General features: G+C 47.9%; 1 protein-coding gene across 9 annotated transcripts in view; it reads left to right on the forward strand.

The window, feature by feature from the left end:
- The first annotated feature begins 2899 nt into the window (after positions 1-2899).
- The window catches only part of arhgef9a (Cdc42 guanine nucleotide exchange factor (GEF) 9a), a 48870-nt gene continuing 24809 nt past the window's right edge, over positions 2900-26960 (forward strand). The window contains exons 1-5 of one of the 9 annotated variants that reach the window (XM_030367929.1): positions 2900-3233; positions 7531-9261; positions 10477-10872; positions 12036-12162; positions 12365-12471. In XM_030367929.1, coding sequence (XP_030223789.1) covers positions 7609-9261; positions 10477-10872; positions 12036-12162; positions 12365-12471 — 2283 coding nt within the window. In that variant the 5' untranslated portion in view covers positions 2900-3233; positions 7531-7608. Of the gene's footprint in view, positions 3234-3259; positions 3435-7530; positions 9262-10476; positions 10873-12035; positions 12163-12364; positions 12472-23623; positions 24566-26183; positions 26834-26960 lie in introns of those variants that run through there. The other 8 variants (XM_030367932.1, XM_030367931.1, XM_030367930.1 and 5 more) reach the window with 8 other exon arrangements.

Consider the following 26960-nt stretch of genomic DNA (forward strand, 5'->3'; position numbering starts at 1 on the left):
AACGCTGATTAGAATTCCTAAAAGATCTCTGCTGTTTCCTCCCTGCCTCTCAAACAGGAAGTAAAACGTTGCTTGACTTCCGCTTTGGTTGTTTATTGCGACCCAACTTCCTGTTTTCAGATCCATCCTGATAGGGCCTCCAAGTCCCCGGGCATCCCCCCCCCCCCTGTACCTTCACCAGCCCGCCTCTGTCTCTGCCCGGGTGGTGGTGGGTTCTTCTGTCCAGTCTGAGCCCTCCTACTCAGACATGTGATGTGGTCAGTTTTGAGGATTGTGAATTCTATGTCTGCTTTATGATGTGTATGTGTGTGTGTGTATCTACACATGACAATGACTGAGTGTGTGTGTGTGTGTTTGTGTTTCAGGGCCTTCCGTTCATAGGTGTATACGTTTGTTTGTGTATATTTGTGTATACACAAACATGCATGCCTGTTTATTTGTGTGTGTGTGTGTGTGTGTGTGTGTGTGTGTGTGTGTGTGTGTGTGTGTGTGTGTGTGTGTGTGTGTGTGTGTGTGTGTGTGTGTGTGTGTGTGTGTGTGTGTGTGTGTGCGCGCATGATGGTCACGAGCAGCCAGGCCACTGAAGAATGCAGATCAGAGGATAGAGAATGCCAGGAATGTCCGGGTAATTTTATCTATCTCCCCTCTGCTGCCACAGGCCAGCTATACCTGAGCATATTTCTTGCCCAGAGTCGGCAAGATTGGGCCTGTGTGTGCACACAAACCAAGAAGTTGTGTATGCTTGCAATGCGTGGATAAGAGGTCAAAAGCAAGAAACAATCGCTGGGTTAACATGGTGAACATCTCCAGCTCGGACCCCACACACACACACACACACACACACACACACACACACACACACACACACACACACACACACACACACACACACACACACACACATTCTGGCTTATACCCTTTTATGGTCCTCAAGGAACAGGTATAGAACACATAAACCTACCAGACACTGCCCAATGTATGTGATCAAACTAGCCAGCTTTTGTCACGCACACACGCTACTGTGTGCAATTGCACCGCCCAAAAATACCAGTTCCCAGGCTTTTAATAAACTTGTAATTCTATATCACATCAGCTCAAACATCTCTCTCTCTCTCTCTCTCTCTCTCTCTCTCTCTCTCTCTCTCTCTCTCTCTCTCTCTCTCTCTCTCTCTCTCTCTCTCTCTCTCTCTCTCTCTCTTCTCGCCCTCATCATGGCCGCCTCTGTTTTCACTCGGCTGCACAGACAAAGACTGTTGAAATGATTACGGCTGGGCCTGAACAGTTTGTGTTTTTGTGTGTGTGTGGGCTTGGGTGTGTGTGTGTGTGCGTGTGTGTGTGTGTGTGCGCGTAATCTCCAGCGAGCCCTCCAGCGGAGACCGTGACACAGGAAGAGGGAGGAAGAAGTTGATTGTTCTGAAAACCAGAAGCCAATGACATCATTTCAAAGGGCACTATTCAGAGTGTTCACAACAGGGAGGTGTGTGTGTGTTTGTGTATTTGTGTGCATATGTGTGTATCATTATGTCTGAGTGTGTATGACTGTTTGTGTGTTTCCATTGGAATGCGTGATTAGTTTGTCTATATGTGCACGTGTATCTGTATGAGTGTGTAACTGCGTATGTGTTTTTGTATTGGGCGTGTATGCCTTTTTTTTGGTCGCAATATATTTTGGTTTGTCTGTGTGTGCGCGGGTGTGCATGTGTGTGTATTTCTGTTCCTGAGAGGCTAAATAAGCAACAAGGTACAAGGTATAAAAACCAAACCGCGGCCAGCAATTTCAAAGCCTCACATGCTGTGTTCTTGGAGGTGTTACTCCGAGCGCTTGCTCTGTTGGGGGAGCTAGGGGGGGGGGGGGGGTCCAACTGCTAAGAACCCTCACACCCGTCCCTTCCCCTCTTCCTGCTGGCCCATGTCTCTCATGCTGCTCCGCAGTGGGTCAGCTACCAGAGTGTGGGTTTTATGGTTTGAATATATGTTGGTCTGCATGGCAGAGCAGGTCCATGTTGGGTTCGTGGCAGGATGTATTTTAAAACGGGATGGGACAACAGCCACAGCAGGAAGGCCAGGGTCCTGAGGAAGTGACTGAGCCTGAGATGGTGGTGGGGTGGGGGGGGGGGGGGGGGGGGGGGGGGGGGGGGATAAGAGAATGCGAGACAAACAACAAGAATTGGGCACAGAGCTGTTTCAGAACATAAGGAAAGAGAAAAACCTCAGGCGATAGCAGCTGAACGTTAGAAGAAATAGAAAAACATGAATAGAATCTGCAATTGTACGATGAGGGTGCGTTCCTCTTCGCTGCTGTGAGGACCCGCCGCCGGAGGAAAAGGTCGTTCTTAAGAGGACGAGGTTCCACCTTCCAATAGACTGATCAATCATGATGATGTTGGGCCGTTTGTGTGTGAGTGCGGGTGTGTGACCGGAATAAGACAGCTTGTGTACAGCCAACTCGGGGCGCTGGTTCTGTAAGGGGAACTAGAGAGGGGGGTACGGTAGTAGAGTAGGCACACAGGGAAGGGAAACATGGACATACAGCGATATTTACATACAGTCAGACAGACTTCCGGGCATTGTCAGACCGAGAGCGTCGATGTCAGATCCACTCCTTCCTGTGCAGAAGGGAGAACGCCATGCAATGACAATGGGCCCAAAACGGGACAAAGAGGAAATGTTTAAATTTAGGCACCATCTCCTCTCGCGCAGCTATGGATTGGTGGTGGTGCTGTTTAGTTTTTAGTGAATTCCTTCAGTTCCCCCCTTCCCCCCCCCCCCCCCCCCCCCCCCCATTGTGTTTTTTCAATAGAGGGATTTTCACATTCAACGTAAATCCCAAAGGAGGTCCACTATGTGAGACCAGAGTTCAGTCAATCACCTCTCTTTCTCACTGCCATGTTCCCTTTGAAAACGATCAGTGCCAAGTCAAACACAACAAACTGGCCAAACAGAGTGGATATTTAACAGCTAGGCTTTGGAGAGGAGGTAACCGAGGCATTTATAAGGAAATATCTGTATGCCTGTGTGCGTGTGTGTGTGTGTGTGTGTGCGCGTTCCTATCCCTGTGTGTCCACCACCACCACCCGCGTGCGTCTGTGTCTGAAAAGTGCACGTGTGTGTGCGGTTCCCCTGGCAGTTGGGCGTCAGCGTGCGCTGCGAGTTTCTCACCACAGACCTGCGTGTCGGCGTCTGCTGGAGCTTTTGGGCGCAGGGCAAGAGTTCACGCGTCTCTGCCTCATTTGGTGAGTTGCTCCCATTTCTTTCCAGATAGTTGAAGAAGTCTAGATTCAACTTGTGCTGCTCCCTGAAGAATGACTATCATCGACGTTCTGATCGGTTTTACTGATGGATACAAAACGTGTAGGGTTTGGTAATAGAAAAAGCGTTTTATCACTGTGTTTTGTTGTGTCGCGGAAGTTTTCTTAACCGGGGTTTTTTTGGAGGTAAGTGAATAGGCTATAGCTTCGTTTTTTAACTTTGTTGATTCGCCGCCTAAGAAATCTGCATCCTGGTAAGTCTCCCCCTGTATGTCTAATACACGGGAAATAGCCAAAGGTTTGCGAACAAAGTGTTTAGAGTAGCCTTACTTTGTTTAGAGTAGCTTCGGCTGACTAAAGTCCTATTTGGTGATGTCAGTGGCGGCGCCAGAGATTTTTTTCTGGTGGTGCTATGGGGGTGCTCTGCGTTTTACTGAGGGTGCTATGAAATTAGGGTGATAGCATATGAGTCTCATTTTTCTCTACTACAACACCTCCCCACCATATCGTCACATATGTTTACACGTTTGCTCTCTAACAGGTCTTTGGGGATTCAGTGTGTGGATTAAAGTTTGCGCCAGATGACTACCAGGTCACCACTACCATGAGCGACAAATTAAACTAAACATGCCAAGTTCAATACACTTCTAACTAAAGACGGCAGATTAGAATGTCAGATAGAATTAACTTAAACAGGCAAAGAGTCAGAAATGCTTTCAAAAAGAGTATATTATTTTAGGTCACAATCAAAACATGAATGAAACCAAACAGTAGGCACTCAAAACCACAATAATAAGAGATCAAAAAGTGTATCAAAAATTGCGCACAAAACTATGCTTAAAAATCCTTAAGAAAAACCAAAATATAGGCAAGCCAGCAGATCAGGTGTCATTTTCCACCTAAACAAGAACAATGTGACAGAAAAACACATTGTAAACCCAATTGCAAAAACCCAGCAGAATGCAACAGACAACACGGGAAAATCTTTCACTTACCTACGTCTTCATAACAGGACAATGTGCCTGTTGTGGTGGTTGAGAGCGAAGGCATCTATGATCCTGTCGATGTCCAAGGCCCGTGCTCGCAGAGGGTTAATCGCCAGAAGTGCAAGGTCACTGGTTCGGCCATCCCTACTGCTATTCCTCAGGTAGCTCTTCAAGCGACGCAGACAAGAAAAACTGCGCTCGCAGCTCGCAGATGTTACAGGCAGGGTCAGAGATATGGAGATCAATTTGTAGAGGTCCACGAAGGCGTCTTTGTAAGGCCGCATAAGGGATAGGCAGTGGCGGTTTTAGGTACGGGCGAACCAGGCAGCCGCCCGGGGCGGCATATTTGTGTGGGGAGCCAAGTCACATGGGGGGCGCCACGAGCAGTAAAAAAGAAATCGCGCTGCGTAGCGGTTATCAATGAAGTACTACATAACATTGTGTTGGGAATAGGTATTTTGGCGCCCACTCTGGCTGCAGGCGCACACCTGCTCGTTGAGAAGGTGCCGTGCGCAGACGGATGAAACCCCCACTGAAGCCCGTAGGTTCACGATACGTACCCCCCAGGTCATCTGCTGTCAAGAGATCGAAATTGGGAGACTGTAGCGCATCGGACATGAATTTGCTAGTTCTGAAAACATCCTCAAAAATAATTAAATGCAGAACAAACTGCTCATCCATAAGGGAACTGACAGATTTAGCCTCTGTCCTCCGTTTCGCATTCTTGTCGCGAACAGTGTCACGCAGGGTAGCGATGATAGCCGGGAGAGTTCTCTTGACTGCACAGATAGCATCATACTGGCATGCCCAGCGAGTGTCACTCAGTCTCTTCAGCTCTATGAGCTGTGCCGTTGAAAGTTCCCTTTGTTTCTTCAGAAAGAGATCGTGCACCACTGACCCCGAAAAAAAACTTGTACAGTGTTTGCAACGTCTCAAAAAATCAGCGGCAGCATCTACATTATGCACACAGTCCACCAACACCAGGTTAAGCCTATGAGCATGGCAGTGTATATAAACTGCTTGCGGCACCTCTCTTCTGAAAAGTTCTTGGACTCCGTTGTTACATCCAGACATGACTGAGGCACCACCATAGCACTGGCCAACACAACAATTCAGGTCAATACCGCACCGACTGAGCGTCTGCTTGATGCTTGCAAAGAGCGAGTTTGCGTCTAGTCCATCTGCTTTGGTGAAATGCAAGAATTCCTCCACCACTCTCTCTGATTCCGTGTTCAAATAACGCACGATCACTGAAATTTGCTATTTTTTGCTGATGTCTTTGCTTTCATCCACCAAAATAGCAAAATGTTCAGCGTCCTTTACCTCATCCCTTAATTGTTTCCTAATCATTTCTGCCATTACATTGATGATCTCATTCTGCACGTCATGGTGCACATACTTTGCATTTGACGGGTTGTTATCTAACTTTTTCTGAACGGTTTTGTCAAATTTTCCAATTACAGATAGCAACTCATGGAAATTACCCCTGTTTGCTGAATCCTCATCTTCAATGTGGCCTCGCTGTGCGATCCCCTGACAGGCAGTATAGCGCAAGCTTTCCACAACGCCCATCATGTACCTTCTGTTCTCCTGGATCAATACCGAATGTCCTTTATCCAGCATATTTGTTATTTTTGAACCGCTTTTTGCTTTTAGCTTAAACTCAGTCCATGCCTCCATGGCAAATTTGTTTCCCATACTTTCGTGATGGCCCTTAAAAGATGCTGTTGCTTTCCGCCAGTTATGAAAGCCACTGGTTGTATACGTTGGCTCCCGATAAAACCCGTGCCCTCCTCCACCGAGAAAATGCCTGCAGGCAAAGCAAAAGACGGCATCCTGAGATACACTGTATTCCAACCACGGATATGGTTCCATCCAGCTCTTACAGAAACTTCTTTGCTGGACTCCAAACATCCGAGTTGGATATTTTTGTAATATTGGTCATTTCGGACCATCCTGGGCGTTCATGCTTAAGTCACCCAGGGTGCTAGCATCATGGCTAGCAGCGCCCTCAGTAGAGGTGAAGGGTTGACTTGGACCAGGACGTTCCTCTTCTTCTACATCAGAATCAGAATCCACTACCTCTTGCATTTTTTCTTCCTCTTGAACGTCTTCTTCAACTCGAGGAATTTTTCGGATCAAATACCGATCCATTTTCGTGATTTTGTGAACGCTTGACTTAAAATTGACCGATCGCCAGGATTACTGTTACTTAGCCTACTACTCATTGAACAATCACGTTCACGCACGCAACGTGTCTGTGTCGTGCTACGTGAACAATCTGTTTATTTCAATCTGTTATTTTCTTTTGTGATTAAAATATTATTATCACACAATACATTTTATTAAGAACTCAGAATGAAATTAAATAACAATAATAAATAAACCATTATTTTCTTGGGGGTGCTATGGGGGTGCTATGGCCAATCTAGGGGGTGCTCTAGCACCCCCTAGCCCCCCCCTGGCGCCGCCACTGGGTGATGTTGACATGTCTACCTGCTGTGATCGATACGGTGGATCAATTAATTAGATCGACCCGCTGATTGATTGTATAACGTTATAGCACGTATAGAAGTGGCCGAATATCGTGAGACTGGTCAATCAATGGAGCTCAATGACTGAAGTGTTCGATTGTTTTTCGTAATTTTATATGAAAATTATTGTATTCTTATGAAAGTGCTTTGAAAAATATGGCAACACGGAGTCTACCTAGATATGATTCGTAGCTATGGGACAGTAAGTCTATCAGCAAGATTAAAGAAGGTTTATTAGCAATTCAAAAAATAGCATGTGAAGTGAACTGATTCGTCACAATATAGAAAAAACCGTAAGGCCTGGAGCTCTATAGAAATAAAATTGGATGATTCTAAAATAATAATGCATTATAATTGGTCATCTGAGTACAAAATTACAACCTTGGCCTACATCAAACGTAGCCATTATGAAAAGGGGGGTAATTAACAGGCAATGGTAAAGGAGGCCTGTTCGAGTCAAGTCCTCTGCCTCAGGAAATGTTATTTCAGCTAGATGGTGATGTCACTGTTGGACAGCAGGGCTGGAATGACCAGATAGCTCTGTATTATACGTTTCCATGACAACAGGTTCTCCTGGTATAAATGGTTGAGGGGCTCTCATGTCTGAATAATTACCAATAAGCACCGAGCGTGCAGTGTGGGGGGCATTCTGTTTGCTGACTCACAGTTATCAAACGTGTGTGTTGGGTCTCCCCCAGGCAAATGAAAGAAAGAAAGCAATATAAATCTGTTATGAATAATAACACATTCTTGTCTCTCTAGGTGCATGTGTGCTCGTGTGTGTTTATGAGACGAACATGATGGCCATTGAAGCGAGCTGACATCGTGGGATGTGAGAACATGGAGGACACAAACAACGCCGGCCCCCCGAGCCCCAAACCCAACGGCTTCGTCAACCGCCTGTTCAGCGTTTCCCTGGACGTCCAGAATGAAACGAGCAGCGTGTGCATTCAGGAGACGCCGCCCGGGATCACCGACGCTGGACCACCGCCGGAGGACCAGGCTCCCCAGGTTCCCCTTCCCAAGACCCCCGGGAAGGACAGGCCGCCTGAGGTGCTCCGGAGGGACCGTCGCGCCACCGGGGGGATCTGGAAGATCCTGACCCGGAAGAAGGTGGCCTCAGAGCTGGAGAGGAGACCCCATTCCATGATCCTCCCCGGGGAGGCCTCGATCCCCAAGTTGTCCTTCGCCGACAAGGTCCGCTCTTTCAAGAAACTCAAGTCCCCGTCGGTCTTCAGGGGGAAAACGGGGAAGCTGTCCAGTGCCAAGTTTGGCAGCTCCTTTGTGGACGAGGACTCCTTCTGCCATGACTTTGGAACGCCCGGGCAGCCCAGCAGGGGAACGCTGAAGCACCGCGCCAAGAGGCACTCCTACGCAGGCTACACCTCGGAGTACGAGTGTTCCTTTGAAGACCTTGAACTGCCGGCCCCGTCCGAGAACCACTACCCCGCTCCCGCCGAAGAAGCCGTGACCCAGAATGGCTGCAAGCCGCCAGAGAGAGTTTGCTATGCTAAAAGGACGGCTAGTAGCAACTCGACCAACTGTAACAACATAGCTGCCGGCGGCGAGGAGCAGAGTGTTCGGGGCAGCCCCAAGGCCCAGCCGGGGGGAGCGAGGAGAGCCAAGGGCCCAGATGTGTGGAGCTACTTGCGGAGGATCTCTCTGCTGGGCAAGGCCAATCCCGTGTACTCTGAGAGGAGCTTTGACTCTGAGCTCCCCACTCTGGACAAAACCATGGACTCAGATTGCGGCTCGGTAGACTTTGAATCCGTCAGAGATTTCCAACCGGCGCCCCCGAAACACTTAGACGGCAAGGGCCATTTCGGTGGCTTTTTAAAGTTCTTCAACAGCTTCACCGAGAACGCGAGAAAATGGCGGTCGACTCCGACGTCTCGTTCGTTCTCCCCCCCGGAGGAAGGGAAGACCCCAATAGACTCGCCCCGTGCGGGAGAACGCCCCGTTGAAACCATTCACAGCGGCGGGTCCTTTACTCTGCACAGTCAAGGACACCCAGTCCCCCTGCCCTCCCCCAATATCCCCAAACCCTCCCAGTCTAGCACCCTAGAGAGGCACGGCAAAGCCACCACTGGGGACGCACGTTCCCCCACCGTGGTTCTGAGGGCCTTTAGAACTTGCCCAGAGTCACCCGCTGTCAATGGAATTCACTGTAAGAGTTCAGAGGGTGCAGAGAAACCTACACACAGGCAGGCTGTTCAGAGGGCCCTGGTGACAATAGAGAAGCCCATAGCCCGGCCCAGCCCGAAGCGAGACAGGGAGAATGTGCCTGCCTATGTTGCCCGAATGGCTTCCTCTGCCCAGCTTTGTCCAGAGGAAAAGGCAGAGGGACACTCTTCAGGAAATGAGCAAGATTCCACTGAGGCTCCACCTGATTCACACCAGACACGGGAATTAACCGGCCAATCACAGGCGGGAGACAAGGAGAGTATAGCCAATAGTGTGCCACCATCCGACTCCACAGAGGAAATATTCAAGGTATGTGTTGATATCGGAATATGTGGTAAATCTATTGTATTTGGCTCTAGGAAATACAGTATTATCGGTTGCTCTTATGAAACATTCTTATATTTGATTAAAAAACGTAGTGGGAATGTTATTATTTTTGAGTAACACAAGTATTCATTAAAGTATGTTAACCATAGGTATATAATGTTTCAGTGGGTATTGGGTTCATGGCCTAACTCGATTTCCATTACAATCCTAACGCCATCATTTACATCATCGTCCATGCTACGCATCATGTAACAACTGCTCATGACCAAATTACCATCATCTTCGCTCCATCCGCAATTTTAACCTCCTTTAATTCCCAGTTCATTAAGTACAAGCCTTAAGGAAGTGTTCAAGTCACTCACACACACACGCACACGCACACACAGCCCGACGCTCGCAAAACACACACATGCACAACCACACTATTGTACAGTTGTCCTTTTGCTCCATCTGTTGGAGAGGAGAGGGAAGTCAAGAAGTTAAGAGAACTGATAAACGACAACAACATATACCCACCCCCCCCCCCCCACCTACCCCTTCCCGTTCCCTACTTCTCCTAGCATAGCAGGAAACCCAGTCTACCATAGATGTGTGTGGTTCCCCCCCCCCCCCCCCCCCCGAGCCTCAATGGCTTCCTCTACACCCCTCCCCACCTCCCCATTCCCCCATCACACTCTGCACACTCTTGCAGAGGCATTAGTCATCCTCCCCCCCCCCCCGCCCCCACCACTCCACTCTCACACCAGCAAGTCAGGACACGTTAGCCCCGGCTAACTCGCCCAATAACAAGATCCGATATGACATCCCTCAGTGCTAAGCGGTCCTAGCATAGGGGGGGGGGGGGTTGGCCACAAAGGAAGACTGTGGGAAAAGCGCGTTTAGACAGAGAGAAACGATGACACAGAGTCGATCCTGCTCCCTAATCCCCTGATTGTATACAGAACAAACCCACCTGTCTCCAGTAATTGTTGTGACTCTCGTAATATGGCCGTTAAGGGCGCGGCCCGATTGGGTGGGTGGATTGTTACACATGCTCAGTAATCACAGAACCCAACGTTCACGCTTGGTTCGACACCGGCGCCTGCCAACCAGTTTTCAGTTTGGATTCATACACAAATACGTGGTTAACGTGTATAGGCACTCTCAACGTTTTTACAAATCAGACAACGGGTACCAAGTAGTCTCTGCCTATCACAGCTGTGCGAGCAGATTGCCGTCGTCCAATCAGCCGGCGGCAAAGATCGGTCCAGCCCGATCCCGCCGACTCACTGTAGCTCCTGGAAGGTCCGGGCGCGACCCAAGCCCTCCCAACCTGCCCGCCCTCGGCCCCGCCCCGCCTCGGCTCTGCTGGACCTCGGGAGACCACCCCCCCGGCCAGAGGGGGATCTGTACCCGGGCTACGCCGAGGTGGGCTCGCTCTGCCGGCGCAGACGCAGGCCGGTGGCGGCGCCGGTGGCGGCGCCGGCGGCGGCCGTGACACACGCCGCCTACCCCCCGGGCCAGAGGACGAGGACGGCGGGCCGCTCCAGACCCCACTCTGTCATAGAAACCAGCGTCGCTATGGAGACGCAGGCCACGCAACTGCACCACAGAGTAAGAGCATGAGACGCATAGACACGAAACGTGGGGCACAACTTTAGGACATTTAAATTCAAGTTCAGAAAAAGGCAAAGTACTCGCGCACTGAACAAAAAAATAAGCAATCAAAAAGGATCAAAAGCGTTAAAAAAATCCAAAGTAAATACCATAAATCTCATGCTGATGTGGGGAAAGAGTAAGTGCAGGAGGGCAGAGGCTCAGGCCAGCCGACTCCGCCAACCCAGTGATAAATATAGCCTTCACCAGCCCATAATGAATCAAACACACACTGCAGACGCCGAAGGGAAGCCCAGCACTAACCCGGCATTTAAACACTCACCGCCACACACAACAATGCATGCATGCGCCGGCCCATTTATTGAGGCCTCCGGGCACTGCCCTTCTACCTCCATTTCCCTCCCTTCAATTGTCTCTCCGTCTCCCTCTTCTGTCTGTCATCCCCTCTCCATTTCCTTTTATTATTCCCGTCCCTACCATATCCCATATCCGTTCCTCACCTTCTCTTACCGATCTCAGCTCCTTCTATTTTTACTCCTTTTCACATTGTTCCGTTCTGCTTATGTTTGGCTCTATCTTTTTATTTCAACATCATTTTTTTTTCTGGCCAATTTCCCGCCTCATCGTCCCCATAAGCGCTATGGCTCTCCTGCTCCTTACTCAAAGTCACTTCTCCTTAACCTGAGAGAGCGCACCTGGTCTGAATGATGTATAGTCTCCCATGGTTCACTGCCAGCCACGCTGCACACTATAATCCACCTCGCCGGAATAGACCTGCAGGAGGTGAAGTGCTTTAATTCACTGCAAAATAAAGAGGACAGGGGACTAAGGCATAAAAAACATGTGATTTGAAGGGCAAGTGTGTGTGTGCGAATGTGGGTGTGTTTGTGTGTGAGAGAATGCTTGTGTGTGTGTGTGTGTGTGTGTGTGTGTGTGTTTGTGTGTGTGCACATGCGAGTGTGCACGTTTGTTAGCAGATGTGTGTGTGTGTGTGTGTGTGTCTGTGAGCATGCATGCATGCATGTACGTGTGTGAGAACATGAAAGCGTGTGTTTCGTGTGTGAGCCTGTGTGAATGTGTGATGACATGTAAGCCCATTAGCCGTGGCGTTGTCTGCCACGGGCGGGCGGTCCATGTCCTAATCACTCAGCCCCCTCCAGGCCCTCTCGCGGCCCCCCGGGGTGTCCCCGCTGGAGCCCCCACTCAGGGCCTCCCTGCAGCGCTGCCGGTCCCTCCCTCTGGCCCCCAGCACCCTGAGCACCTTGGCCCTGCTCCGCCAGCAGACAGGTACCCCCGCCCACGCTTCTATTATTGTCCTCGACGCGTGATGTGTTTTGTATCGTGTTCTGTATTTAAACACTAGGTATTGTATTTGAGTTGATGGGTCTTTCTCTCGATGCATCTGTCTGCGTGGCTGTCTGTCGATCTGCACATCTCACGTCGGTCTGTCTGTCTGTCTGTCTGTGCGTCGTGTCGTCTCTCCGTCCAGTCTGTGAAGGCCAGTTGTCGCACTCCGTCCGTCTGCGCAATGGAGACACAGGGAGCTGCAGGAGAAGGCTGCTCAGACCAGGCTCAGGACCGCTTCAGGTTAACATAGTGAGTCACACACACACACACACACACACACACACACACACACACACACACACACACACACACACACACACACACACACACACACACACACACACACACACACACACACACACACACACACACACACACACACACACACACACAGAGAGAGAGAGAACATGTAATTAACTTAAAAATATAATGTGTATGAATATCTATAATTATTATATTTCTTAGAATGGCGACAATTACAGTAAACAAACATGCATACATACATACATACATACACATTAATAATGATAACTAACTAATCTAACTATAACTAGTGGAGTCTTGTTTTGTCTGACTGTCCTTAAATCTTATTGACACCCGTTCATCCTAACAACTTCAGGAAATGCAGTGTGCAGTTGTTTGGATGAGCGACTGTCGAGAAAGCAGCAAATCGGCCTGTTCCGAACAGTTTTTGAATGTTTAACGGGAACAGTATTATTACTATCAATAAGCAGAGGATCCATACTCAAAGGACCAATGTTCAAATAAACAGCACCCTTTCATTATGCTGACCAGGACTAAAGCAAACTTGCCTCCTAAAACCACATTAAAGTGAAGTAGCCCGCGGTTGTAGAGACCCTTTTGCTAACCACATACAGTATAATACATGTAATTGTAAGCAAAAGGTTGCAGTAACAACAGAACATCAAAGGAAATCCCACTAGCTTAATGCACCCATTTCTAAAGCCATATAATAGCAAGTGTAGCATGTATTCCTGAGTTGTGTAATATCCGCCTCCGAATGCATGGGAATAATGTAGCTGGAGTTCCCAAGACGGAACTGGCCCTCGGTTGGGAAGCTTTGCCCCGCTGAAATGATTCCAGTTAGCCAGTTGAGGTATATTAAAAGGCAGTTTCTGAAAAATGATCTGAAGATTAAGACTCTAGTGAGCAAGTTAGCGCCGCTTTTGTCTGCAATTGAATTATTTAAAAAAATGAAATGGTTATTTTTAACCCTCGTGGTTAAAACGGATCATGTGTCACAGCATGAAGGATTGATCAGCATAGATTATTAGATCAGCATTAATTCCCACCCACCATTAATCCGAGGGAATTACAGGCATGTAACTTGTGTTTGGCTCTAGGTAGTATGTTAGCTATGTTGACATAGTTCCAAAGTTAGCCTCTAAATATAAAAAAAAATGACACATTCAGATATAATATATTAGGTATTATAACAGTGTAAGAATATCACAGCATAATTATTTTCCTTTATAAAAAAGAACTAAAACATGGTTCCCTGCTCCTCACCGGGCTTGTAATAGTGATGTATCTATCACAAGTGAGGGAATCGTGGCTTTCAACATCATTCTATTGGCTCCCCTTTTACCTTTTTCTTTCCTACCGCGTACCTCAAACCGCCTTTTGAAGTGAATCTCGTGTCACAATTGCAAGATATTTTCGCTCACGAGCCAGGCATGAGACAATCGTTCTGATTACGAATCCCCCCCCCTGTCGTCTTCCACCCCCTCCGTATCCATCTCCACACAACCCCCCCCCCCACCCCCCCCCCCCTTAGCCCATAGCCCACTCCCAGTTTAAATAGTGTTGGTGATGCCGCTGGTGCACATTGTTGCCATGACACTAGCATGCTCCTCTTCATCTCCCTGTTTCTATCTTTAGGCAGTGTGAACTAAATGGGGGCCGTGTGTGGGTGAGAGAGAGAGAGAGAGAGTGCAAGAGAGAGAGAGACCTAGAGAGAGAATGACGTGGGAGAGACACAGAGGAATAGAGGGAGATGCTCTCATTGTGTGGAGGCTCCTTGTGTCATGACTCTCCTTGGTGGGAAAAGGGACGGAGTCTGGACCCCCGGGGGCTTTTGATTTGATAGGAGAATCGTGAACACGGTGCTTTAGTATCATTTGCATAGCAAAGTCCAAATACCACAGCACCACAGAGCCGTCTGCTGGTTCTAAACCACATCCCTTCTGAGGTAGAACACACACACACACACACACACACACACACACACACACACACACACACACACACACACACACACACACACACACACACACACACACACGCAATGTCCTCTATCCATGTAAGAGGAGATGATTTGCTGTCCAATGTCAAATTGTGTGTGTGTGTGTGTGTCCTATTTCTGGTAAATCATGCATTCTTGATGTGGTCATGTGTGTGTATTCCGTGCCAGGATTTATTCTCAACAGTTTTGTGATACATTGTGTCGCATGCGTAACAGTCCCACTTTCAGGGCAACTTAATGGAGCCCAGAGAACGTGGGCAGAGAGAGATTGATCGTAAAGTCGCTGCAGTGCATAACTACCACCGCCGCTCATACCTTCTCTCTTTTCCCTCGTTTCTCTCCACCCCCAAATCCCCCACGCGCCCCTCATTCTCTCTCCATAAAATACAAAACATAGTGTTTTTAACGCGAAAGATGGGCTTGAGATATTTAATTTACATTTAGGGCATTTAGCAGACACTTTTATCCAAAGCGACTTACAACAAGTACAACAAAATATCGCTGTCGGTACAGTAAGGCTGTTCATAGAACAAGTGCCAAGCACTTACTATTGCTATGTTAACCCATTCCTCGTATTCAACAAAGATAGCTAGGATAAGATGCTATACAATGCTAAGCACTATTTTTAAGTGCCTGGATGTACAAGATACAATAAATGCATACGTTAAGTTCCAGGGTATACAAACATACAATATGTGTGTAAGAGGGGTGTTTTTAGGAGAGTAAGGGAGTCGAAGGGGCAGTGGGGGTATAGGTGGGAGTCTATGCAGAGTCCAGGTGAGCTCTGAACAAGAGAGTCTTGAGTCTCTCGCTTAAACTGGTGAGCGACTCTGAGGTCCTGACATCGGCAGGGAGCTCGTTCCACCATTGGGTTGTGACTTTGTCGTGCGACCTGTGCTTGGTCCTAGCGATGCCGGTACCAGGCGTCCAGCTGAGGCAGTTGAGCGGAGCGCTCGAGCCTGGGTGTGAGGTCTGACTAATGCTCGGAGATCGGCAGGGCTAGTTCATTGACCGCATTGTGGGCCAGTACCATTGTCTTGAAGTTAGTATTAAGATTATACAAATTTTATGAAGAATTATTCTACAATTGTCCATGCCCAATATTTGAACAACAAAAAGGCCACACTTGACACAATTGAGAGGTACCACCTGCAATCCTTCAAAGTACACGTACCCCCATTTCAGAAACAAATGGTGGTATTCAGAAGAGAGCAGCGGTAACCCATAATGCTAGTTCCCACGCTGGCACTTCTTCTTTCTCTGGTCTTTGATGCTTCGCCTCAAGGTTTAGGTAAGCAGTTGTTAAAAAGCTTGGGGAAGCTGAGGTTTTCCCTTTTCTAGAGCGACCTGTCCCATCTCATCACATGACGCAACATCGTTCATTATGAATGGCTGAGTCAGCATGCGGGAGACGGGCTCAGCATTTGGGATGAAGGCGCCAACCTCACTAAAAACACTCCCTCGCTCACATGCTCACTCCCTCACTCACATGCTCACTCACTCACTCACTCACTCACTCACTCACTTGCCTGCTCACTCACTCGTATACTCAATCGCTCACATGCTCACTTTATCACTAACTCGCACATCACATAGACACACAGACACCCAGACACGTGCACGCACGTCACCACACATGCAGAAAAACAGTTTAGCAAACAGACACTACCAGCATCAGATCTTAGAAAGTGTATTTAATGGTATTAAGCACAGAGCCTGTATATAGTCTACAAAAGCCAAGATGCTTTGCCCTCTCCTCTCAGTCTCTTGGGCACTTCCTTTCATATATAGACTCTCATTTCAAATTTCCCTCTGATAGAGTCAGGATTCATCCTCCCAGGCTCGTGTGAGTCACTGCATCGACAATTTCATTATTTTTCTAGAAATATGGAACATGGGTTAGTAATATCTCTGTCAAACAGATTGTGTGAATATGTGTGAATCCTCCTTCACCACAACCCTTTATTTTGGAAGGCTGTCAGAGGAAGGCTGTGAATCTGTCCTGCTCAAAATAGCCATGCGCGTACATGTTACGTTCCACACTATCGCGGTTCATTCAATGCCGGTTGGGTTGCCAGGCTAGCAGCTTGTAGGTACGCTGCTTCTACGTAGCCACGAGCTAATGCTGTTAAAGCACGCGGTGGACTATGATAAATAGTAGCGTTGCTAAAGGAATCCAGGAGAGTGGGCGTGTTGGATCTCTCTATGCTCTTTCTTTCTCCAAAGAATAGGGGACACATTGTCAGGTGTGTGTGTGTGTGTGTGTGTGTGTGTGTGTGTGTGTGTGTGTGTGTGTGTGCGCGTGTGCGTGGTGACAGTGTGTGTGTGTATACGTGCACATAGGTGTTAATGCACTTTGCGGTTTGTACACTTTAAAGCTCACATACGTGAGCATACAAGGGACTACAACCACATGTGTTTTTGTGTGTGTGTGTGTGTGTGTGCCTGCGTGTGCCTGCGTGTGCCTGCGTGTGCCTGCGTGTGTGCACGCGCGCCTGCCTGTGTTTATGTGTGTGGGTATGTTGTGCATATGTGCAGGGAATAGTGGGAGAATGAGGGCGACGGTGATTAAGGCCTTTACGTAACTGTTTGAGAGGGTTTCTCCTACAGAAGCGTGTCTCCACCTCTTCCTCCGCTGATAGTCCCCACAGCGCCTGGGCCCTCGAGGCACATTGAGGCTATGCTAATCCCATGACTAACTGTTGTTTTATTTCTCTGTAGCACTTTATGTGCCCCAGCTCCAAGCACCAATGTGAATGCACGGACCTGTGTAAATGTGACGGCAACTGACTTTCGTTCTTTACTGTGAGCGTGCGTACTTGGAACATTCGGTGATGATTATACATTTACATGTAATCTCATGGTAAATGCTTCCAAAGCGTCTGACAAGTCTTTGTACAGTGATAACTTTGCTTCTGCTGAACTGCTTGATAGAGTGCAGGGTGGCTATATTACAGTGGGCCAACATAAATAAAAACTATTGTCCTGAGGTTATTTGGATTGCCTGAATAGCATGGGGTGTATATTCGAGAATCTAGTTTGATCAGTTGTGATTGGTTCTTGAGACAAGGTGCCGTATTTTTCTGGCAGCCATTACTTGAATAGAAAGTAGATTGTCGTTGGATGCTGCAAAACCAGTTAGACAGTACAGTATAACATAAGATCCAGTACTGCCTTCATTCCCGAGGGGAAATCCGCCAGAGGAGTAAAGTGTTCGTGTCTGTTTTCTTTTAAACCACTTAATCCCTTCACCAGCATTCTCATGCACTAAACAACAAAACAACAGCAAACACTTGAACCACAAAAAACCTAGATAAATAATTCAAAGTCAGGCGCAATCAAATGTAAAAAATATTCTTAGATCACCGTATTCTTTATATCCGTACACACACACAAACCCCCCCAGCTGTTTTCCTGTACACCTAAGATGGAAGCCGCTGTCCCGTCTAATGAAGCTCAATGCGTCAGCGGGGCGGCGTTATCCTGAGCATCGCCACGTTATAACCACCGCAGCCACCCTTTATCTTCCTCACGGCCCCCAGACAAAGAGACGGAAGCTCTGCCTTGGCGGGGCGGAGACGGGCGGCTGGTTAAAGAGGGCCCCGCTCGGGGCCCCCCCTGCGCCCGGCCGAGGTGACGCTCCTGGCAGCTGCCTCTTCCTGTGTGTGTATAAATCAGAGAGCGTCCTCTCCGCGTCCGTCTGCGCTCGACGCTGCGCGGGGCCGTGTCGGAAGAGAGCCCCTTCGTCACGCGTTACATAAACCACCCCCCCCCCCCCCCCCCCCCCCCCACCTCTCTCTCCCCACCACCACCGCCACCACAGCCCACCGCCGCCGCGTTCCCTCTTCCTGTGCTCTCGGCGCACGTCATCCCCTCCCCTCCATCACTGTCTTCTCCTCCTTTCTTCGTTCTCTCGCTCCTTCTTCTTCCTGCGTTCCTCTTTCCCTCCCTTGACCTTGGCGTCACCCTCTCTTCTCTCCGTGCTGTTTGTACCGCCTTTCACAGGTACCAGCTGTGGGGAAAACACCTGCATCCTGGGGCGTCGTGTGTGTGTGTGTGTGTGTGTGTGTGTGTGTGTGTGTGTGTGTGTGTGTGTGTGTGTGTGTGTGTGTGTGTGTGTGTGTGTGTGTGTGTGTGTGTGTGTGTGTGTGTGTGTGTGTGTGTGCGCGCGCATAAAGACGGCTGTTCCACATGGTTATACGGCAAGGTGTCAGCCGTTGATGTACATCTCTTTTGATAAGAGGAGATTCACTCGTCTACCAAAGGAAAAATACCAATGGGAACACTGCGCTCTGACACTGTCTCTCTGCAGAGTTTTAGCATTTCAATGCAGTGATTTCCTTTTGAATGCGGCATGTGAGAGTATTTGTGTGGGAATTTTTTATCTTCAAACAAGAAGAAGGGATTTCTTCTCCTGGATCCTTACTTTGATGGACAGCTTTTGTAGCCAATTAGAATGGATGTGTTATTCAAAGAGGGTGATCTCTGTCCCGCTATAGCTAACTGTCTACTAGAGTTTTTCTTTGTCTCTTGTGTATGTGAGAAAATGAAAAGGAAGAGTATCGATAGAAGTTTGGATTATTCTGCCTTGATAGCCACAATAATCAAATAATAATTGGAATACCTTCAGTCCCACTAACATTGTTTTGGTGTTGTTCGTGTGTGTGTGTGTGTGTGTGTGTGTGTGTGTGTGTGTGTGCGTGTGCGTGTGCGTGTCCTTTCCCCAGGTGGTCAATGGTATTTTGACAAATTGTCATGCCAGTGAGCCTGCTCAGTACAGCCCAGTGATAACACAGACTTGCTTAAGTAACCAGCCCGTCCACCGACTAGCCTCCTGTGCGACTCGTCCTTGTCTCTAAGTAATTGCATGTATTTTTTTCTTTTTCTTTAATGTTTTTAAAACTGCTGACCTATCAGTGCTGCCTTCTGGGAGCTAATTACACTTTGTTAAGCCACAGCCGATGCAACGTGCCGCAGTAGAAAACCCAAGCAGGATTTGTGCATCTTTACCACAGAGGTCAGAGTTCAACATATTAGGGTTCACCAGGGATCTCCTTTCAGAGTGATGCAGAGGTCTCAGAAGAGCGGGGGGGCCCACTTGACAGGTCGCACCAGAGCTGTTCTTATTTAAAGTGATTTAATTACATGATGGTGTTTTTCTCTGTGAGCTGGAGTGGCATCTTCAAGGGGATGGATATTGTTAATAGTATCTTTGGGCCACGACTAACAAAGAGTAGATCCAATCCTTTAGGAACATATTATTATCTGCTCTATAATATAACAGGCCAAGAGCAGTGCCACAGGGCAAGCTAGTCATTATCAATCTGCATCTAGCCATAGGGGATAGGCTACACAGGTAGGGTTTCAATGAGCTTTTTTTACTTTTGGCATTTCAACTTGGCATTTAGTATTGTATAGCCAAGACGAGGTCAAATTGTGCAAAGAATCCCTGAAAAAAACAGCTGTTAGCCGCAAGGTTATTAACATTCTTGGTTCTTTCTGTTTGCTCAGTTGTGTCTCTGCCTAGTTTCGTATCTAATGTTTGGTCGGGAGGGTGGGGGGTAGATACAACCTCTTTCTATGTTGTGACCTGCAGACATTTTCACTCAATTGAATCAACAGCTGATGTCTGAACAATGGCAACAGAAGCTGAGTTCAGGGAGGGGGAAAAACTTTAAAAGTTGAAACGTTTATTTTTAGGCGTTTGCTTGTGACTGAGAGCGGCTTGGGGAGGAAGCAGGAAACCGAGAAGCGTGGTTGTCATGGAGACGGCATGGAGAACGAGGAGAGTTTTGGCTAACTAGAGGGGAAATGGGTGCGGTGGGCTCTCTCCCATTAGCAAGCCATTGGCCTCAAATGTGCTAATTTACACAGACTCCAATGTGTGGACTATTCGAGTGGAGAACAGGCAGACTGTGGGGGGGGGGGGGCTTAACCTATCATATGGCGGCTGTTCTTCAACTCAAAGTATGCCCACAGTTTGTAACTGAAGTACATAGACCATTGACCACCATAGAGCATTTTTACTCACTCGACCCAGTTCAGAGGAGGTGTGCTTTTTTTTGTTCTACAGTATAATTTATTCCTTTTACGATAACTTATGTATAGTTTATTTTTTTTATTTTTTTTACTAAACTATAACCAAAGAAAATCTAGTTATAAACCAATGAGGGAGTCATATAACCTTAACTAAATATTCCCATGTCTCCGAATTTTTAAGTCAAATTTAGTTTTTCAATTCATAGGATAGTGTAGTAGTAGCAAAGGTGTTTTACTCCGTGAAGACAGGAACCAGGTGTGATCCCCCAAATGTCCACAGTCTACATCAAGTCATGAACAAGATGCATAACCGGCTCAAAACTGAAGCTGAAATCGCTACGTTGCTTTGGATCAAAGTGTCTGCAAAGAAGTATAAGAATTGATTGGAGCAATAAAAGTTTAGCGTTAAATATCCAGTGTTGTATGGTTTGAGAATGCAAGCACCCGGGCTGTTTAACAGAGTTTAGGAAGTCTTCTCACACACCAGCGCTGCTAGCCGCCACTAACCGCTGCAACCGCAAGCGAGCGCCAGACTTCAGAAGGCGTGATATCCATCGGCTGAGCGTGACGGAGCTCTCTGGCAAGGGCTCACCGTCACGCTAGACTGTCCTGCTCACCGTCAGACCATGACCAATGCGGTTCAGAGAGAGAATGTTTGTGTTGGGAGAGGTGGAGAGGTTTGGGGTCTGCTTGCTGGAATCTTCACGGTGACACAGCCTGAGCTAATGGCTAGCATAGCACAGCACCTGTTCTATTTTATTTTTTATGATACGTTACACAGGTCATATGATTTGTTATTGAACTTGTATCTTTTATCAGTCGCCCCAATGTCCCATTTTGAGGTGTAGTTGTGGTTGTAGTATTGGTCGTTGTAGAAGCAGTAGCTCGGTATTAATAGCGAAAAGATACGTTAGCCCTTATGACCTCGAAATGTGTTTTTGCATCTCTTGGTGTCCATGAAAAATTTCCGCCCTATCTTTTACCGGTAAGATCGGTATCAATATGACCACCGCAAGCTGGTTGTGTTGGGTCAGCCTGTTCTCCCACCTAATCGACAGAATAGGTTTGTTCTCTGCTGGCTGGGAGCTCCCGGTCTCTCTGCCAATGACAGGCCAGCCTTATTCTTCTGGGTGCTACCTTCTCACTCAGCCCGGTAGCCCCCCCTTACAGATGCATGTTGGTGAACAAGCATGCGAGTTCTGGTGTAGCACCCGTCCAGAGACTTCTGTAGGGTGGGCTTCAGGGTCCAGCTTTAACAGCCTTTCCTTCAAAGCAATGAAGCAAAGTAAGACCCACTGGTTGACGAAACAGCCATACAGTCACGTATGTCAATGTTCTGATTGCGTTTTTGAGAACATTTCTAGCAATTAATGTGTGTTTTATTTTCTATTGCTGAGTCGGTGAATATATGTGATGTTTAGTTTGTTCATTAATGCAACGTTTTCTATCGTTCAAATGGTGTTTCGTATGGGCGCTGCCATCCCTGAAACGACTTGTTTGACTTGATGTCTCTGCGATGATTAGTCATCTGAGCTGTTGTGATATGTGTTCTTTTATGTAACTGATGATGTTCTTTCCAAAAAAGAAATTTGAGTGACCCAGGGATGACATTCACTCTTCTTTGGGAGGGACTAGGCCGCTGAGTCTTTATGGGGCAGTTAAAAACGTTATGTTGCTTTGCCTCCACCAAAAAAAAATCCATTTCAACATCTAATTCCATTCATACATTTTATTCATCAAATTAATCGCGAAATTCCACTTTAAAGGTTTTTTGAAGCGTGAAAGCAATCAGTAAAATGTAAAATGCAGACGAGAAACATAGTAAAAGGCTACTAAATTGATCTGCTCCCCTGTCTCTGAGTAGTGTATGTATATGTATGAGCGCATTAGCATTGGTGTCCGCGTATATTTAGACTTTCAGATGTGACCTTTGTTGTCTAAATGTCAGGGAGAGCGGAGTGAAAGCCCACAGAGACATAGCGGGCTTATGTAACACAACCCCACATACACATCTGCACACACGCACACGTATGCACGCACACACACACACACAAACACACACACGTGGCAAACACAGACCCACCAACCCATGTGGTACATACACACACAGGGCACACGTTTCGATACACACTCTCTTGCTAACACGCACACACGTGGTACACACACACACACACACCCATCCCTACCCCCACTTACACTCACTCTCTTTCTCTCAAGCAAATACACCCACACACACCCACACACACATGAAGGGGGAAGAAAAGTGTATTTGAGGGAGGTTGTCATTTGGAGCTGTGAAGCATCTTCCTGCTCACTGTTCTAAAGACCGATGGCCCGGTGTTCAGGAGGGAGAGCTTTTATCAGCGTGTTGTTCAGGCCCAGAGTGCCCCTGACAATTATTTATGGCCTTAAAAATAGCGATGAAGAAAGCTTTCCTTTTTTTGCCGTATTTACTCCCAGTGCATCCTGGGGGTGATCCCGATCCGTCCTGTACCTCTGCCTTTTATATCTCTGTGAACACAGCCTGAGCTTGCAAGGTCGAGGGTGTGGCGTGGCGACTGAGGTTTCTAAAGGCATGAATCCATTTATGAATGACAATCTTCCATGTGCTTTACTCATGATCCGCCAACAAAGAGATTAGGGCAGGCCACTCTTGTGTAATACAGTAATTATGACGTGCTTGCCATGACTAACTTATAGATGGAAGCCTGCGTCACTGTATAGGCTACTATAACAAAGAAAAAAAATATATTTGAATATATTATTTCTGTTAAATTACCACAAGATCCGATAACTTGTCCATTCAGCTCAATGGCTAACCATATATGCGGATTATTATGGTTTGTAAGAGAAAGATCCCGGCAGCTTGTCCGATCGATACATGGGGTGAAGATGCTTCGCAGATGAAATAAGACCGCGATAGCTGGGCTCAGCTCGGTAGGGAAAAAGCGCGTTCCATTATTCTGACACGTAGCCTATTCACCTTCATCATCACGTGACCCCTGCTAATGATAAACGATAAATCACTTAGACCGCGATATTTTTAGCTGGGGTTTAGGGCGGGGTAATGGAGAGGTGGTGGTGGGGGTTGGGGGGGAGGCGACGCTTCTGCCTCTCTGGTCAATACAGTTTGCGAGGGGGCGGGGCGTAGGGGGGGGTCAGGGTCAGGCTGTGCCCCTCCCTATCCCCCCTACCCGACTCTCTTAATGGCTGGTGCCGGTAGTTTAGCCGACTGAGGGGAGCGCTGATCAGTATTCATGCGGGCCCGCCTCTCAGCAGCCTCCCAGCCGCTCTGGCCCTGGTCCCCTACTCACCGGTAGGCAGGCTGAGCAGCAGAGAGCAGCTTGCGCACAGACTCCCTCTCTCCCTCTCCCTCTCTCTCTCTCTCTTTCTCTCTGTGCCTTCACAATCTATTGGCCGGTGATAGTCGGTGTAGGGGAAGAGGCAAACACCGGCGGGGTGTTGACTAGCGGGGAGAAATCGCGGTGCAGACTGATGATGATGATGATGGTGAGGATGATGATGATGCTGTTCTGTTCCCGTGCCTTTATCATAAAAAGCGCGTAGTGTGTGAAGAGGCGTACAGGCGCGTTTTTTTTTTCTTCTTCGATTTTTTTTTGTATGTATTTCTTGCCTTTTACTGTAATGGTGGATATCTGGGCCGGTGTTGTTACGTATCGAGGCGGAGAGGCGAATCCCGCCCGCCAGCAGTAAAGAGCATCTCTTTCTGTACCGCATCTCAACGCACAACGACTGCCGCTGCCGCCGCTGCTACTACCGCTGCTACCGCATCACCACCATGGCCCTGGACGTCCAGACGTTTGTGGTTTTTATGGTGATCGCGGTTCTGGTGCTCGTGAACGTGCTGTTAATGTTCATCCTCGGTACTCGTTAATGGATCCGCGCGCGGGGCCCGGTGCGCCGTGCGCCGCGGGTTCACGGAGGAAAAGCAAGCAGGCGAGCTGCTGCTCTGCGCGTTCGTTGCGAGCAGGGACGCCCGGCGCGCCATCATGCAGGCTACACGTTGAAATGAATGACGTTGGTACAACATATTGTCTTTCTATTCCCTCCCTCCCCACCCACCTTCCCCCCCCCAAAAAATCTCCTCCGTACTTTCTTGTCTTGTCCCTCTAATCGTTTGTGACAGCTGGTGGTGGTGGTGTCTGGTGGTCGTATAGTTGTGGCGGATCATTTATAGATGTGGAGTTCTTATTTTGGTGGCCGGGGAATTCATTTATTCCCTGTCATATAAATATGCCCCCCCTCCCCTCCCGCTCACGTCCATCGCCTTCTATCCTCTATGTTGCATTATGTCATTTTTGTGCGTAGGCTAGCTGTAATGTGGGCTGTCTTTGACTGAAAAATGTGCGTTATCGCCAAATTATTTCATCGTTGATGTTTTTGAAACCCGACATTCCTGCTGCGTCAGGACTTACTTCTGAGGCACAAGTGAAAGCTAGGGATCCTCGGATATTACAGCCTAGGCCTATATATCGACACTACCCTCCTTGTAGAGGATGCTAAGCTAGGTTTTCTTGGAAGGTAAATAGTGGTGCTGTCGCTGCTGGCATCTGCTCGTGTTTATTTTGCATCTATAAGCTCCATAATCTGCGAGGGGACAGTAGCCAATAGCAGGCCAAGCTAGGCCTCATAGAGGACGGCAGTCATCATTTCAGGTTTCCCCCATTTTAGATACAGCTCCACTTTGCTCTCATTTCATAGTCCACGAAATAACCCCCTCCCTCCTTGCCCATTGGACATATTGAAGTGGTCCCCCGTTATAGATGGCCACACATTATCACACCAAACACCACTTCCTACATGATATATATTCCGTTTGAGAGATAGACAATCCTCCAAGTGAAAAAACATGCCACACAGAAGAAAGAAAGTACAGGTTCCCCTTTCCCCCAAATGGTATTATCTAGTAATGATAATAATAAAATACTGATGCGAGGGCAGATGTTTTGAATTTTGCATGAATATCATAAAATAGACATGCTAAAAGCCTTTGCTATCTATACACACACCTATGAGTAGAGTGGTGGGGTCTTGGTCGGGGTTGAAGAGTTACCTGTCCCCTAACACTCTATGCTAAGTGCATTTTGTGTGTGAGCGTGTGCTTGTGTGTGTGTATGTGTGCGTGTGTTTTTGTTCATGCCTTTGTGTGCGTTTCTGTGTTTATGGGCTTGTGTGCGTGTGTTAATGGGTTTGTGGTGTGTGTGCACATTTCTGTGTGTGTGTGTGTGTGTGTGTGTGTGTGTGTGCACATTTCTGTGTACATTCATCACGGGTCTGGCAGTGTGTATCACGAGCGGTGGTACCTCATTCACATGCGCTGGCATGTGGTGCTAGCCAGCGCGGTTTCCCATCGCTGTGATGCAGCAGATAACCCCCTCTCCTGCTCTCCTCCCCTCCCCTCAGCAGAGATCCCCCCCAGGGGTCGGTGAACATCATAATGATGCATGTTGCATCCAGCAACCTGCATATCAGCTAGCATGCTGTACAGCAGCACAGATAGGGTCGCAGTGTGGATGCACATCCACATGTCTCTACTGTGTTTGTTTGTGTGTGTGTGTTTGGGGAGGCGGGGGTTGTTGTGTGTGTGTGTGTGTGTGTGTGTGTGTGTGTGTGTGTGTGTGTGTGTGTGTGTGTGTGTGTGTGTGTGTGTGTGTGTGTGTGTGTGTGTGTGTGTGTGTGTGTGTGTGTGTGTGTGTGTTTGTGAGTGAATGTGTTAAAGCGCTACACACGTGAAGTTTCTCTTTGAAGCTAAATCTCTGGTGTTCACACATTTGGAATAATCCCCAATGGCAGGTGGTTGTTAATGGAGTTATGTTGAATTCTGTGCAGTCAGAAGTGTCAATTTGTTTACAGTATGTGTGTGTGTGTGTGTGCGTGTGTGCGTGTACACGTGTGTATGTGCGTGGCGATGTGATGCCCCGGGCACGATGTATGTGCACGTTACCTCTCTCTGTGGTTTTTTTTCTTCTTTTTATTTTTTTGCCAGCCAGAGCATCTTTGATTGGCTCTCAGACTCTGGACATAAGTGTATTACATAACGGGGTTGGCAGACACCGAGAGAGGATGGTCCGCGAGACTCTCACTGTGTGCGTCGCTGAGCGAGAAGCGAAAAAAGAAAGAGCAGCAGCGAAGCCTCAGTCTGGAATACAGCGCCTCGCGAGGACTGCCCTCCCTTGTTTCCGCGTTCCTTTAAAAACCGAGAAGGGGGATTTATATTTGTCATGATTTGATGAGCCGGGCTTCTCCATGCATACTCTTTGTGAGCAGTTACATGCCACAAACATGGTAAGGCTGCTGTGTGTGTGTGTGTGTGTGTGTGTGTCGTTGTGTGTGTTTGAGAGCAGGGGGTTGTTGGAATGCAGGGGAGCTGCCAGTGCAGTGAATGCTGATGTGTTATGGTGCAAAGAAGATT

This window comes from Gadus morhua, chromosome 10 (genome assembly GCF_902167405.1).
Source record: "Gadus morhua chromosome 10, gadMor3.0, whole genome shotgun sequence".
NCBI classification, from domain to species: domain Eukaryota; kingdom Metazoa; phylum Chordata; class Actinopteri; order Gadiformes; family Gadidae; genus Gadus; species Gadus morhua.